Source organism: Streptopelia decaocto (assembly GCF_964273445.1).
Source record: "Streptopelia decaocto genome assembly, chromosome: 12".
Taxonomy (NCBI): domain Eukaryota; kingdom Metazoa; phylum Chordata; class Aves; order Columbiformes; family Columbidae; genus Streptopelia; species Streptopelia decaocto.
Window position 1 is genome coordinate 4236112 of NC_138667.1, and position 13111 is coordinate 4249222.

The window sequence follows — 13111 nt, forward strand, 5'->3', positions numbered from 1 at the left end:
AATGTCAGTAGAGATTAATGTAGCTGGAAATGGTGGCATTTGGGGAGACTTTGGCTTTGCAGACGTATGCTGCAAACTACTAACATTAGCAGAGCTCCTGGATATGAAAGCAAATAGGATTTTCCATTAGGTAATCCTAAAAATTGCATTATTGTGGATTTGTTTTTCAAGTGAGAAAGATGTTAGAGATGTCCTTATCTCAGAAAATCAAACTAGGATGATTCAACACAAGCTCACTCTGTTTAAATTATGTCATAAATAGATCTGCAAGTACGGGTTTTGATTACCAAGTACAGAATTTGAAAGATTAAAATCTAGTGAGAAACTTGGAGAATTTAGGACCCTAATTAAGACTGGGATTGAAACCAATCCAAAGAGTTGCCAAAAATGTCCTTGAATAAAGGACAAGAAAGCATTCAGGACCAATCCAAGTTGTTTTACCTTAATAGTGGGCAAACCTTCAGGAGAAATTTGAAGAAAGCTAAAGATGTAAAGTGTAAAGAGATAACATACACAATGAATTCTCATGAAGGAAACCGTGTGTGGGCTAATACCAATCTTTACAAAGCTGGCTGACTTCCTAGAAAAAGGAAATACAGTACATCTAGTCTATGCAAACATCAAAAGCATTTGGCCTGCCGCCCTGTGGGATGGTGTCACTTGGGCTTTGTGAGGTGGGTCAGGAACTGGCCATGGAGGAGGTGGTAGCGAATGAGTAGAGGGAGTTATCAATGAGCAGCCAAAAAGATGGAGTTTTAGGACAAACTTAATATTTTTGCCCCTTGCTGTCGTACAGAAAAAATTGGCACATGGAGCAAAGCACCGCTGAGTTTTTTTAAAGCGGGAGAAGAGCAGAATTCCTCCCGCAGAGCGCGGGGTGACCTTCTGGGCTGAAATTGCCTGGGCTCAAACTGGGATGAAATACAGTGGTGAAGAGTACAAAATCATGCTTTGAGGTTAAATAACGAGGGTTTCTGTTATCGACTGGCAGCTCAGTTGAAAACTATAGAGGAGGAGAATGATCTAATTGCGTTTAGGCAGTTGTGGGTGAGATGTGAGCCTGCCGTGCCACGGCCGGGCGGGGGGCAGCCCAGGGCTGGGGCAGCTCCATCCAGGAGCAGAGGGCTCACCGTCCCCACCTGCCACACAAAAGTCCCCTTCTTGGCATCCGTGCCTGTGTCAATCATTAGCTAGAAATACAGAGCTGTGTAAACACGCTTTTGGCTTTGAATGGTGATGACAGACTGGAATCATTATTTAACGAGGTGGGACCACTTGATCCTGTGGTGTGCTATATATTCCTGCTCCTCCCTGCACTCTTCCTCTCACGCACAGAGAGTTCGCAGGCTGCGCGGCGGCTGTTCCTCTGTCTGCCATGAAGATCACAGGGGTTTTGGTGAAGGCAGCTCTGGCCCTTTGCTGCTGCTTAGGTGAGTGTTTCCCAGGATATTGCGGAGATTGATCTGGCTGTGAATCAGAGTTGAGTTTTCATTTCAGTAAAAGCATTTGGGTCTTGTAACGTGGAGGAGGGCCATGTTCCCTGAAGAAATATTCTTCCTGAGAGGGTGTAGCAAAAAAATCAGTCTTCAAGACCAAGATTTCAGCAAACCTCATACAGGTCACTGCTTTCATCGTCTTGGTTTCTAGAAGCGAATTGCTGCAGGAGCAGTGCTAGTGCAGGGAGAGAGCTGGCACGTGGAAGTGCTGTCTGTAAAGGCAAAGCAAAACTGTCAGAAATGGCGTCTGTATCCACGTGAGCAACATAAATGCAAAAATTTAACTTCTAGGATTGCTCTCTAAGTTTACTGTGCTGTTCCCGGTAACTAGGAAGGATGTGTTTGGAGACGGACAGTGCCAGTGGTCGACAGCCATCTTAAACACATGTCCAAACTTTTGAAAGTCAAATACAAATTCGCTTAGAAAAGGTTAAAACCCAAGAATACCAGATTGAAAGCACTTGGGATGGATTAAGATATGTGCTCTCCCCTGTTTTATTTCCCCTCAAAAGTGCAATGAAACTTTATTTTGTAACTTTTAACGCACCCTATGACCGTTTACTGGCATAATGTAAAACTCCATATTTTCCTAAACCCAGTAAACTAGTCAACAACAGTAACTGAATTTAACAATTTCATGAAAAGATTTACATATATGATTGATGCTTATCAAGAATTTATTTTTTTTTCTTTTCTGTCTCCATTTTGTTCTTTCAGGTGTTGCGTTTGGCATTGAGGTGAGCTACAGATCTATTTATTCTGTTCTCTTCCAGATTTCTGGTAAAGTAGAAACAGTATGTAATTACCTGGTGAGCAAGTGGATTAAATGTAATGAAAGCCTGGCTGTTCAAATAATATTTGCCGATGTATGATTGAATGATATTGAGAATTTCATGAGAAAGTAAAAGATGAGCCATTTTTAATGATATTTTTAGTTCATCGAATAAAATGAAGAAAACAAAAAGTAATTATACAATCATATTGTATTAATTCTTAGCCATAATTGACTTGCTCCAAGCCAAAAGCAGTAGGTTACCTCACCATGACAAATATTATCGTAGGTTGAAATGCTAGAAAGAATCAAAGACACTGATTCTGATAATTTTTTTCTATGCAGTAAAACCCAAAGAACTGTTTGTTCTTTGCATAGGTTTTCCATATCTATATCACACAGAGGAAAACAGCAGGGTCTGTGTGATGGATTTATCTGCAGGTTCTTCCCACGCTGTTACGAGACTCCTGTAGCTCACCAGAGACAGCAGCACAGTTGGAAATGATCAGATGTTGAGCTGAGGGGCTCTGGTGTGCAGCCAGGCTCCCAATTACCAGCTGCATTCATTAGGCACCATGTCCCCACTGCAACCCCTCCTCTGTGCCCTGCCTCCCCCAGACCCCAGCACAAAAGCATAATGAGAAACTTTTGCAGAGAAGATTCGCCCCTGACTGCCTGAGCAGATTCAAAACAATACCTCTAATTTAACCTCCAATTTACCTCCTGGCAGGAGCGGCAGGCGCTGTGGCCGCGGTGGTGGGAGGCTGCATGGGGGTTTCTTTCCATGCGGGAGCCAACGTTGGGCCTGATTCTGTGCTGCTTTCTCAGGTTGATTGCAGCAAGTATCTTGGCGGCATCAGCAAGGGTGGGTCAGACTTGGTAGGTTGCCCGAGGAACCTGGAGCCCGTCTGTGGCACCGACGGCACCACGTACAGCAATGAGTGTGGGATCTGCCTCTACAACAGGTGAGTTGCTGGAAACAGAAGCTGCAGGGCATGGGACTTGAGGTAAGGGTGGCAGCTCCGTCCCCCAAGGATGGGCTGGGCAGAGGAGCACGTGAGTTAGCAGCTGGGTACCGACACCGCCAGCCTTAAGGTGATGCTGCTCTCTGCCAGCCCTGATACAGGCCTCCTTTCTTCTAGGCAACATAGGGCCAGTGTGGAGAAGGCACATGATGGAGAATGCGAGCCGAAAACTATTCCGGTAAGAAGGTGCCTTCAGAAGCCTTCAGCTGGCTGCGAAAGGGGACAGTCCCACCACCACACAACAGGAAAACAGAATGTGCACAGCCCAAAGGGAATTGAAATCTGACAATAACCAAAGCTGAGAGGGTTTTTACGGGCTGTCTGGTACCATGCCTCTGTGCTTTTCTAATTCAGAATTCTAGCATCCGTGAGCAGGAACAAAATGAAAATGTTGTGTTGGCTGAAGGTTGGATCTCACCACCTTAATAGCTCCAACAAGATCTTGTGATGAACCTCACAAAATCCAAATCACAGCCTTTCTTGCTGTGCCATTTTTTTTCAGCAGGAGAGAATTCCCACAGAACTGATTCTGGCTTCCACTTTGGATAGTAGGCTTAGTTTGATGCTGGGTTTGTCCCTAAAGGCTGAGCAAGAGTAAGCAGACTTTGCAGGAGTGTTATATCTTTACATCAAAAATATTGTTGTTGTGTTTTTTTTCCCTCTATTCCTGCTGTTTTTACAGGTTGATTGCAGTGGGTACAGAAGAACTGTAAAAGATGATCAAATCATGATAGCGTGCCCAAGGATACTGAAACCAGTCTGCGGCTCAGACAGCTACACTTATGACAATGAATGTGGGATCTGTGCCTATAATGAGTAAGTCCTGTGTAAAGGGCATCCTTCTCAATAATTAGTGGTATATAAGGCTCTCAGCAGCACTTCTGCAAAACACTGGTCTTTGTTAAGGTAGGTATCTCTGTAAGCTCTTTGAGCTGGCTGCTTATAATTCCTGAGTTTTCTTCCCCATTTTCTGTCTGTGCTCATGAGGGGAATCATAAAAGAACCAGAGGACACCCCAGAGCAGAGCCATGAGCAGATCAAAGTGTTACTTGTAACACCTAATTACTCCTAATGCCTGGTTACCATATGATATGGAAATACTATGCATTTGCTGCTAACCCTCTGTGTGGCATGTTCAGACAAGTCAAGCAGTTGTAGTGTCCCATGAGATGGGTGAGAGCTTGCTTTCTCGTCCTAGTTCCTGGAGTCTAATGGGAAAAGTAATTCTGAAGGATTCTAACCAAATGTACATTCTCTTTCTTCCAGGGAATATCACACCAACATCAGCAAAATACATGATGGACCATGCAAACAGATTCTCATTGTAAGTGCAAGAGAAGTAAAAAATTGATCTTTTAGGGCTGTTAATAGGCAGAATATTGTGAACCACACAGATCTCTCTAGGAAACTGCAAGAGGACCATATGACAAGGCTTAGGAGGGTTGTAGTCCATGCTTTGCCTTTCTGCACAGTGAGGGTGGATTTTGCATCTTCCCTGCTCCAAAGAGCAGGTCCCCCCATGCACACCATACCACACCAACAAAGGAGAAAGGAGATGGCTATGAAATGAGAGGCTGCACTGAGCCGGTGCTGCAGAATTCACTTCCCTACATACAAAGCTGGCTTGTGTGCCCAGGCCCAAGGTTTTGTTTGACAACATGCTGTGCAGGTTGGCAGTTTTCTTTAGTTTTCTTTCTGGAGATCACAAGTGTTTCCACCCTTTGCAACAGGGATTCAAAGCTCCCATGCTGGTTGCTTTCACATAGTGAGAGCACTAAGCATATATATTTTTAGAATATAGTTTGTTGTATATATTTTATGGGGCCAACAGTTTGGTGCCTCAGGAAGAGAAGCTTCTATATTTCAGCACCAAAAATCTGGGGTGTAGAAAGTACATTCTTCAAGTGATAGATGACCATTTTTTCCCTCTATCCTTTCAAACCCTCTGCTTAACTACAGGGAATCTGAAGTAATAAGTAGTCACAGAGCTGCAGCAGTGGGGAGAAAACCAACACAAACCAAAACAGTATTAGTCATATTTCCAGCTGGTGAAAAATGTTTCCCACTAAATTCAAGACTGCTTTTTTGATGATAGTTTTTTTGGGTTTTTTTTTTGACTCCTAGAAAACTAGGATAATATTCAGAAAGCTCATTTCTGATTGAAGTTTTAGCTTCAGTGGATGTGGGCTTTGTCCTGTTGCAGAAACAGTGTTGGCTGGGATACAGCATGAAAGTATTTTGCATCAACTTTTCTCGCATAGTAAGGGATCCACCAGAGCTAATTCTTCTTATTTTGACAGCCTGACTGCCGTAAGTACCCAAAAGCTGTTAAAGATGGCAAAGTGCTAGTGTCCTGTCCGAGGATCCTGAATCCAGTTTGTGGCACAGATGGCGTTACATATGACAACGAATGTGGGATCTGTGCCCACAATGGGTAAGTGCCATACGTAGAGGACTCCTTAGTAGCCAGCAATGCTTTGCAGTCCTGAGAAGCATCCTTATACATCTCTGCTTATGCCTGTTTCTTCAAATCAATTAGAAACTGGATTGGTTTTGGATTTACCTTGAGTTTCATTCTCATAGAGTCTTCGTGCTCATGAGGGGAAACCTTGAAGAGTCAGATGGCAGCTCTTGGATTAGTCTGTGGGCTGGGCAGTGACTGAGCAGAGGAATGAATAGTTCAGAATATTGCTTTAAATTGCATGTTATGAGAAGATGTGATAAGCTAGTTAATGAGTAAAGTAATGTAGCTATTCTGATACACCCTTGTAGAGTGTGAAGCAGTGTTTTGCTTCATTTTGCGTGTGACTGAGACCAAGAGATTAAACATTTAGTTCCTCAACTTTATTGTTTCCCTCTTCCAGACAACACGGGACCCACGTTAGCAAAAAGCATAATGGAAAATGCAGACAGGAGACTTCCGAGGTAAGTTTTCAATATCAGGCATATTTCTCCTCTTCACTGTATCAACTGGAAGGTTCCCCAAGGCTACGTCTACTCCAAGTGAGCTGGCCTGAAGCCTGGCTTTCTCCACGTCTATTAAGTCTTGTCAGCCCCTTGTGTTGAGGATGCCTACAAATCCCACCTGTCCTCCTCACCTGCACAGCCCTGGCAGATGGGTTGCATGGGAGTCAGGCACAGAGTTTACATTACAAATTCATACCTACACCAGCCTTTGGAGTCATGGTATAATCTGGTGTATGGAACACATCTGAAGTTTTGACCCAAGCATATCAGCCAAGAAGCCTTAGAGCTGGTGTCTAGGACATGCCAACACATAAGTGTGGAAATCGGTCAGCTTGGGCTCATGTCTTCTTTTGAGGATGCTCTTCAAAAGCATTGTCAGCAAAGTCCAAATTCCTTCACTATTTTAGTGGTTTGTTTATATCTATATGGCAGAATGAAAAGGGGACTCAGCTTTTCTCTTTTTTGCTTTTCTGGCCTCTCTTGCATTTAGGATTGACTGAGGTGCTTACCCTAGTGATTTGCAGCGCCCTGCAGTTCCCTCTGTGCATGAGAGGATTCATGCAGAACTGACTCAGCCTGGGTTTGAGAGAATTGAAATGTAGCACTAGTGTTGTCTCAGCATCCTAGCATAAAAGACATGGCAGGAGGTTACATTGGGGGTTCTTCTTGGAGAACAAGTACTTCTCCAGTCTTGACACTCCTACTTTTTGTAGATCAATTGCAGTGAGTATCCATCAAGAGTTTTTGTGGATGGCAAAGCCCGTGTAAGATGTCCAAGGATCCTGCTCCCAGTCTGCGGCACAGACGGGTTTACTTATGACAACGAATGTCAGATCTGCGCCCATAATGTGTAAGTACTGTACACGGGACTTTCTTTTGGAATTACTAGCCATGGTTTAGTGCTCCAGATGGCTTTGTTTTTTTGATACCGACATGTCTATATGTCTCTGTTTCTCTTTCAACATCCTGAAGCTCTTGTCACCTTGATTGTTTTCCCTGGTGCTCTGTTTGTGCTCCCCGGGGGAGCTGTGGGAGAGCCAGCTCTGGATCTGAGCACACTATGGTGGCTGTGGTGTTCGGGCAGGGTTGAGAGTGGATGGGGCTGCTGCAGAGCATGAGTGAGGAGACCTGATGGGTGTGTTACTGCTTGGGATTATGCTTGCTAATGACCAGGAAAAGCTGGTTCATTAGACAATGAGATGCCTCCTTTATCATACATATTGGGTATGAGTTTGGTTTGCTTTCCGCAGCGCCTGGATGTCACAGGGCTTAGCCAGTGAGCATGCTAACACCAATCTCTCTGTTTCAGAGAACATGGGACTCAGGTTAAGAAAAGCCACGAGGGAAGATGCAAGGATGAAAGCAGCCCTGTAAGTGGACTAGCTGTAAAATAAGCACCAGCTCCTACTTGCTCTCCAGCCTCCAGGAGGAGCCTGGCTGGGCTCAGGGCAGCCATGCTCCTGGTGCGTGGAGGGGGGTGATGCATGGAGCTCATGCTGGTGCTGTGGTTCTCTGGCTGCTCACAGCAGCTGCTGCCAATGTGCTGTATGTGAGGGCAAGAGAGAACAGGAACAGGCCAGGACTTCAGACACAAAATGTCCCAGTACTGCAGATCTCTGAACAGAAATCATCAGAGGCACCCCAAGAACACTGCAGCCTGTTTTAGCACAATAGGAGAGGAAGACAGAAAGCTGTGTTAGACGTCCATGTATTCATTTACCGGATAGGCAGGTTAAAAAAATCCTCATGCTCTGGTCAGCTAGGAAAAATCTGGTCCCAGATATGCATACAGAAATAGCTTTATTATCCTGCACAGTAACAGTATGTGCTGATAATATCTCAAGGCATTTATTCTGCTTATGCAGAGCAGCTCTAAAGCACCGAAAATAACTTCATGCATCCTGAGGGACTGCAATATATTTTCTATAGTAAAGTCATGCTGTTAAAATGCTGTCTTTGCTTTAATTTGCTCTCATGGGAAATATGGGTAATAAGAGAACACTGTATTGGGGGAACTGCAAAATGACAGTGAAGCGTCAGTGATGCTTAGCTAGTGTAGACTGACTTCCAATAGATGTTTGTCTATTTATCCTTAAATATTTAAACTGTTAGATTTTATATATAGTAAATATTTTGCAACAGGAGCTGGTGAAAAACTTCTTGCTACTGTTTTGAAAAAGCTGAAACAAAATCCTAGATTTAGTTAACTGTGTCAAACTGGACTTACTGTCAAACACTTTAACACATTCCTCTGGGTTAAATGCTTCTTTTAAAACCTGCATACATACTAGTCTAGGAAAATCATCCTTTTGGTCAGCTGTTCCTTTCTTCCCTCTGTTAGCAGACAATACCAAATGCAACCATAATTATCTAATTCATTTCTAATGGAAGAATAAGCTTTAAAAAACTCTGATTTTCCTATGGCAGAAACCTTTAAAGTCTGGAGGATCAGAGTGGGCAGACCGCAGATGAGGCACTTGCCCATCTCCCAGCAGCAGACCCACCACAGTTATTTTATCTCCCCAGGTTGACTGCACCACATACCTGAGCAACACCAAAACTGGCGAAGCCATCGCAGCCTGTCCCTTCATCCTGCGTGAGATCTGTGGGACAGACGGTGTCACCTACAGCAATGACTGTGTACTGTGTGCCCACAACATGTGAGTTCTGGAAGTCACCCACTGAGAGCTCAAGAGAGGTACTTGACAAGCATTTTAAACTCTGCTTTCTCTTCCAGTGAATTTGGAACCAGTGTTGCCAAGAAGCATGATGGAAGATGCATAGAGGAAGCTCCTCAGGTAAGTGAAACCTGCTAAAAAATAAGAGCTTAAGCTGGTGCTGATGGCACAACTAGAATAAACGCTGGTTGGTTTTGGTGGTGTAGCCTCTGCTGGGGGTCACGGCTCATGTTGTCCTTTCTTCTGGGGATGAATATCACCCTCCCAGCAGCAGGAACATTGTGCAGTTCCTCCACACAGTCAGGAAAAGAAAGAGGAAAGGACAGGTGAGGAATGAGCTGTGAGACAAGTAGCATAAATGATTTAACGCTTTACAAGGAGAAATTCCTTTCCCACAGCAGTCTGTCAGAGCTGCTGCAGGAGCTCAGCACTCTGTTCTGGCAACAGGGGAAGGGGACGCAGAGGACCCAGGGTGTCTGGTGCTTTCTGGATGCTTGAGTTTTACAAAAGGATGTTCTGCAATGATTAGGAACCTGCCTGTGATTTGAATGCTCCTACCCAATATACTAGGAGATTCAAACCCCTCTCTGTGTGGTTGTGTTTTTTTTTTTTATAAATGTAATGTAATCAAATGTATACCACAATGAGGCTTGTAAAAGATCAGATTAACTCTATTTGTCCAGCTCTAAACTATTCACACTCATTGAGGAATAGAAGAACAAAGCCATCTCATTACCTCGCGTTTGAAAGAGTCAACATCCCAAGTCAGATATTTCATTTCTATACAAACAAACTATGAAATGTCATTCCTTTGTTTCCTGAGTATGCTTTGTGCTCAGACCGGGTGAGATACATAAATCAGGGAGGAACAGCTCACACTGGAGAAACTGGGAGTGCTAAATCACAAGGCCAGTTCTTCAACCAGTGTAAATCAGCCTCAACTGCTGGCAGTCCTGCTGGCAGATTTCAACACTCAGAGCCGACCCATTGCAACAAGACCTGTCAGCACATCTCCCCGCCATTCTTGTAGGCTGTGAAAAATTCCTTTGTCACAGTCAGCTCTCTCACAGGAAGTGCATAAATCATGCCATTTTAGTTTGCACATTATTTTTGAGCTGCATTTTGTAATATCCTGGGAAGTTCAGCAAGGTATAGAGACATCATGATAAATACGAAGCTGAATGAGTAGTATCTACCTTCATGCCTTGATGCAGTTTTCTCCAGCATAAGGCCAAGAAAGGAAATTGCTAGTTTTTCATGAAGAATGAGATAATATATAACCATAATTTGTCCTACGGCAGACCCTAAAAGGCAGAGGCATAAGCAGGGGGGTTGTGTCCGGGTGCCTTTGCACAGAGCAGAGCGGGTGCCACAGCTTTTGCTGTCTGTTCCCCAGCTCAACTGCAGCCGGTACCGAAGCTCCACGCTGAAGGACGGCGGAGAGCTGATGGCCTGCACGATGATCTACAGCCCCGTCTGTGGTACCGATGGCGTCACTTACGCCAGCGAGTGCACACTGTGTGCCCACAACCTGTAAGCACTTGTCCTTCTCCCTGGGGGATTCCCAGTGGTGGTGGTTGGATCTGTTTTTGAGTGCCAACTCACATGCAAGGGCTCTCTCTGAAACCCTGTGCTGGATGGGTCCTGTCTGACTACCCCCTTTTCAATGCTTGGTGTTTGTCATTGACCCCAGAGCCCTACAAAGGGGATGCATCAACTGGGGAGAGCATTGTTCTGAAAGACAAGTGCCTGATCTATAAGGGCACGCTCTTGCTAGTGCTGTGCCGGTGATGCTGAGCTAATTGATCTGAAAATGCCTGGGCACTACATGAGACTGAGGATATGTTCTTGCACTGTGGTTGTAATGGGGAGGGTGGTGGCTAACAACAGTGTTCTTCTTCTTCCAGGGAGCATCAGACCAGTATTGGCAAAAGGAAGAATGGACGCTGTGAAGAGGATATCACAAAAGTGAGTGGGAAAGGATGGGAGCAAAGAGAGAGGTCCAGTGTCTGTTACAGTCATGGGGGACCATCCTCTGCTCTGGGCTACGAACTGGGGGAGTGACAGTACGCAGACCCGAGGAGATCCCTTGGGAATTTCACACGAGTCATAAGCCAGCCAACATCCATCCCATTGCTCTGTAACTGTGCAGGAAAAGATGTGGCAGTGAGCAGAAATTGTATGAGATCACATCTGCCACTAGGAGGAGCTGGTCTGGTTATTATGGTGTTACGGACAGGTTCATTTCTCAGTGGGGTGTCATTCCTTATGCTGGGGGGACAACAGTTGCTCTCAGAGAGACTCATGTCTATCTTCCATCTGCAGGAGCACTGCAAAGGCATCGAACAAGTCTCTCCTATGTGCACCATGGAGTATTTTCCCCACTGCGGCTCTGATGGCAGAACATACAGCAACAGATGTGCTTTCTGCAATGCCTACCTGTATGTACAAGAGCAAAATCCTTCCTTTCATGATTAATTCCTGTACCTACTACAAATGCAGGGCTTTTTGCATAAGGCATTTTTGACTAACTGCTTATGGGCATATACTGGACACTTCTATCCTTGCACAAGTCATGGTACACCAGGGTTTTTTTTGCATTTTAAGGGAAAATGCAAAGGGCCCATTTCTGTGATGTGTGCATGGCCTCCTTTTTTGTTAACATCAGAGATATTTTACTCATCTTCACCAGCACATAATCTGTCCCATAGGCTGACCAGGCCATGTGGAAAGTACTTCACCAAACTAGTTGGACTGTATCAAATGTGTGAAACCTTTCATTTTTCCTTTAATGATAATAATGAAAGGGAGTGTTTGGGCTTTTGAGACCATTCTTTATCTCCAGTCAGCACGAATGCAACACTTGGGCCAGTGAAGTGAGGAACTTCAGCACTGAATATGCTCTGTTTCTAATTCTTCTCTTTTCTCACCAGGGAAAGCAATAGGACTCTCAACCTCATGAGTATGGCTGAGTGCTAAGTCTGTGCAGGAGTCCAGCCCAGGAAGACAAGCTCCCTTGCACATGACTTCCCACGGGCTCATCTTCCCCAGCAACTGTCCTTCGATTTGTCTCATTTCCTTAGATCCTTGAAACACTTGTTCAATAAACTTCACAACATTTCTGTCTTGATGATATGTCTCATCCCTTTTTCCCCTTCTCCTCCCTGACACGGCACATCTAGTGGTGCATATGTATTTTTATATTGAGGTCCTGCTCCACCAAACAATGTGGGTAAAGTTTTGCTGCCTTATTGTCAGTGCCATCCCTGTTCTCATGAAGGTCTGGTGTCCCCTTGGAGTTTCCAGGCACTTACTTGCTTCTCAGAGTCTCTTTGTCAGGATTAATCTAATCTAATCATTAATATCTCTGTATGACATGATCACAGACTCCATCTTTATAATCAGCACAAGGAGGTATTCACATAAAAGGCATGGTCCACCTCCTCCATAGGGCAATGTCTAGGATGTGGGTGGTTTTTTCCCAAGAAGAGGACATTCTTGCTGGGGGCTAGAAAAGGAAACTTGCTACCTAACCAAGGGGTGTCCCTGTCCTGGTTCCCATGGAAGAGGCAGCAGCTGCCACCAGGCAAGGTGATCCCAGCCCATCTGCACTGAATTGTCCTTGAGGCTGTGTGCTGTTATAGGATATATCCTACGGAGGGGAATGTTGAGCACCCTTCAGCGTCTCAGACAGCAGAAGCATCCACTCATGAAATATCTCAATTTATTAATGCAATAAAATAACTCCAAGCCTCATGGGGGAGGTGGGGGGGGACAGCCATGACACATCACTGCAGCTGCCTGCCTTCTAAAGCCCCCCAGAAAAGGATGCACAAGTTCACTCGTGACCAGTATTGACTGAATTTACAGCAAGCCATAGGAAAGTGGTTCTACCTGTGGCAGTTGCACAACCCCCCCCACTCTGCCATGAGATCCAAAGCTTTCAATAGGGCAGTTGACGGCCCCACTGTGCCTGTCCTCACATATGCACCTTGGTCAGTGCCTCCTCGCATTCATGCCCCATCCTGGGCTGGGTGGACAGGAGGGACGCTCAGTCAATACACAGGGTCCTCAGCTGAGGAGGTGCCAGCGAAGCTGAGAAGCTTCTGGACCGTGCTCACAATGGCCACAGCCAGATCTGACCAGGCTGTAACATGGGGCCCCTGCTGAAGC

At 45.0% G+C, this 13111-nt stretch overlaps 1 protein-coding gene across 1 annotated transcript; it reads left to right on the forward strand.

Moving 5' to 3' along the window:
* Nucleotides 1-1375: 1375 nt before the first annotated feature.
* LOC309445031 (ovoinhibitor-like) lies at nt 1376-11917 on the forward strand (the record flags this gene model as incomplete). Its single annotated transcript, XM_082063455.1, has 16 exons — nt 1376-1430; nt 2214-2233; nt 3097-3233; nt 3411-3471; nt 3976-4109; nt 4560-4617; nt 5594-5727; nt 6158-6218; nt 6974-7110; nt 7570-7630; nt 8787-8920; nt 8998-9058; nt 10335-10471; nt 10846-10906; nt 11264-11379; nt 11872-11917. The coding sequence occupies 16 exons, from the start codon at nt 1376-1378 to the stop codon at nt 11915-11917; spliced, it is 1413 nt and encodes a 470-aa protein (XP_081919581.1).
* Between the last annotated feature and the right edge of the window lie 1194 nt (nt 11918-13111).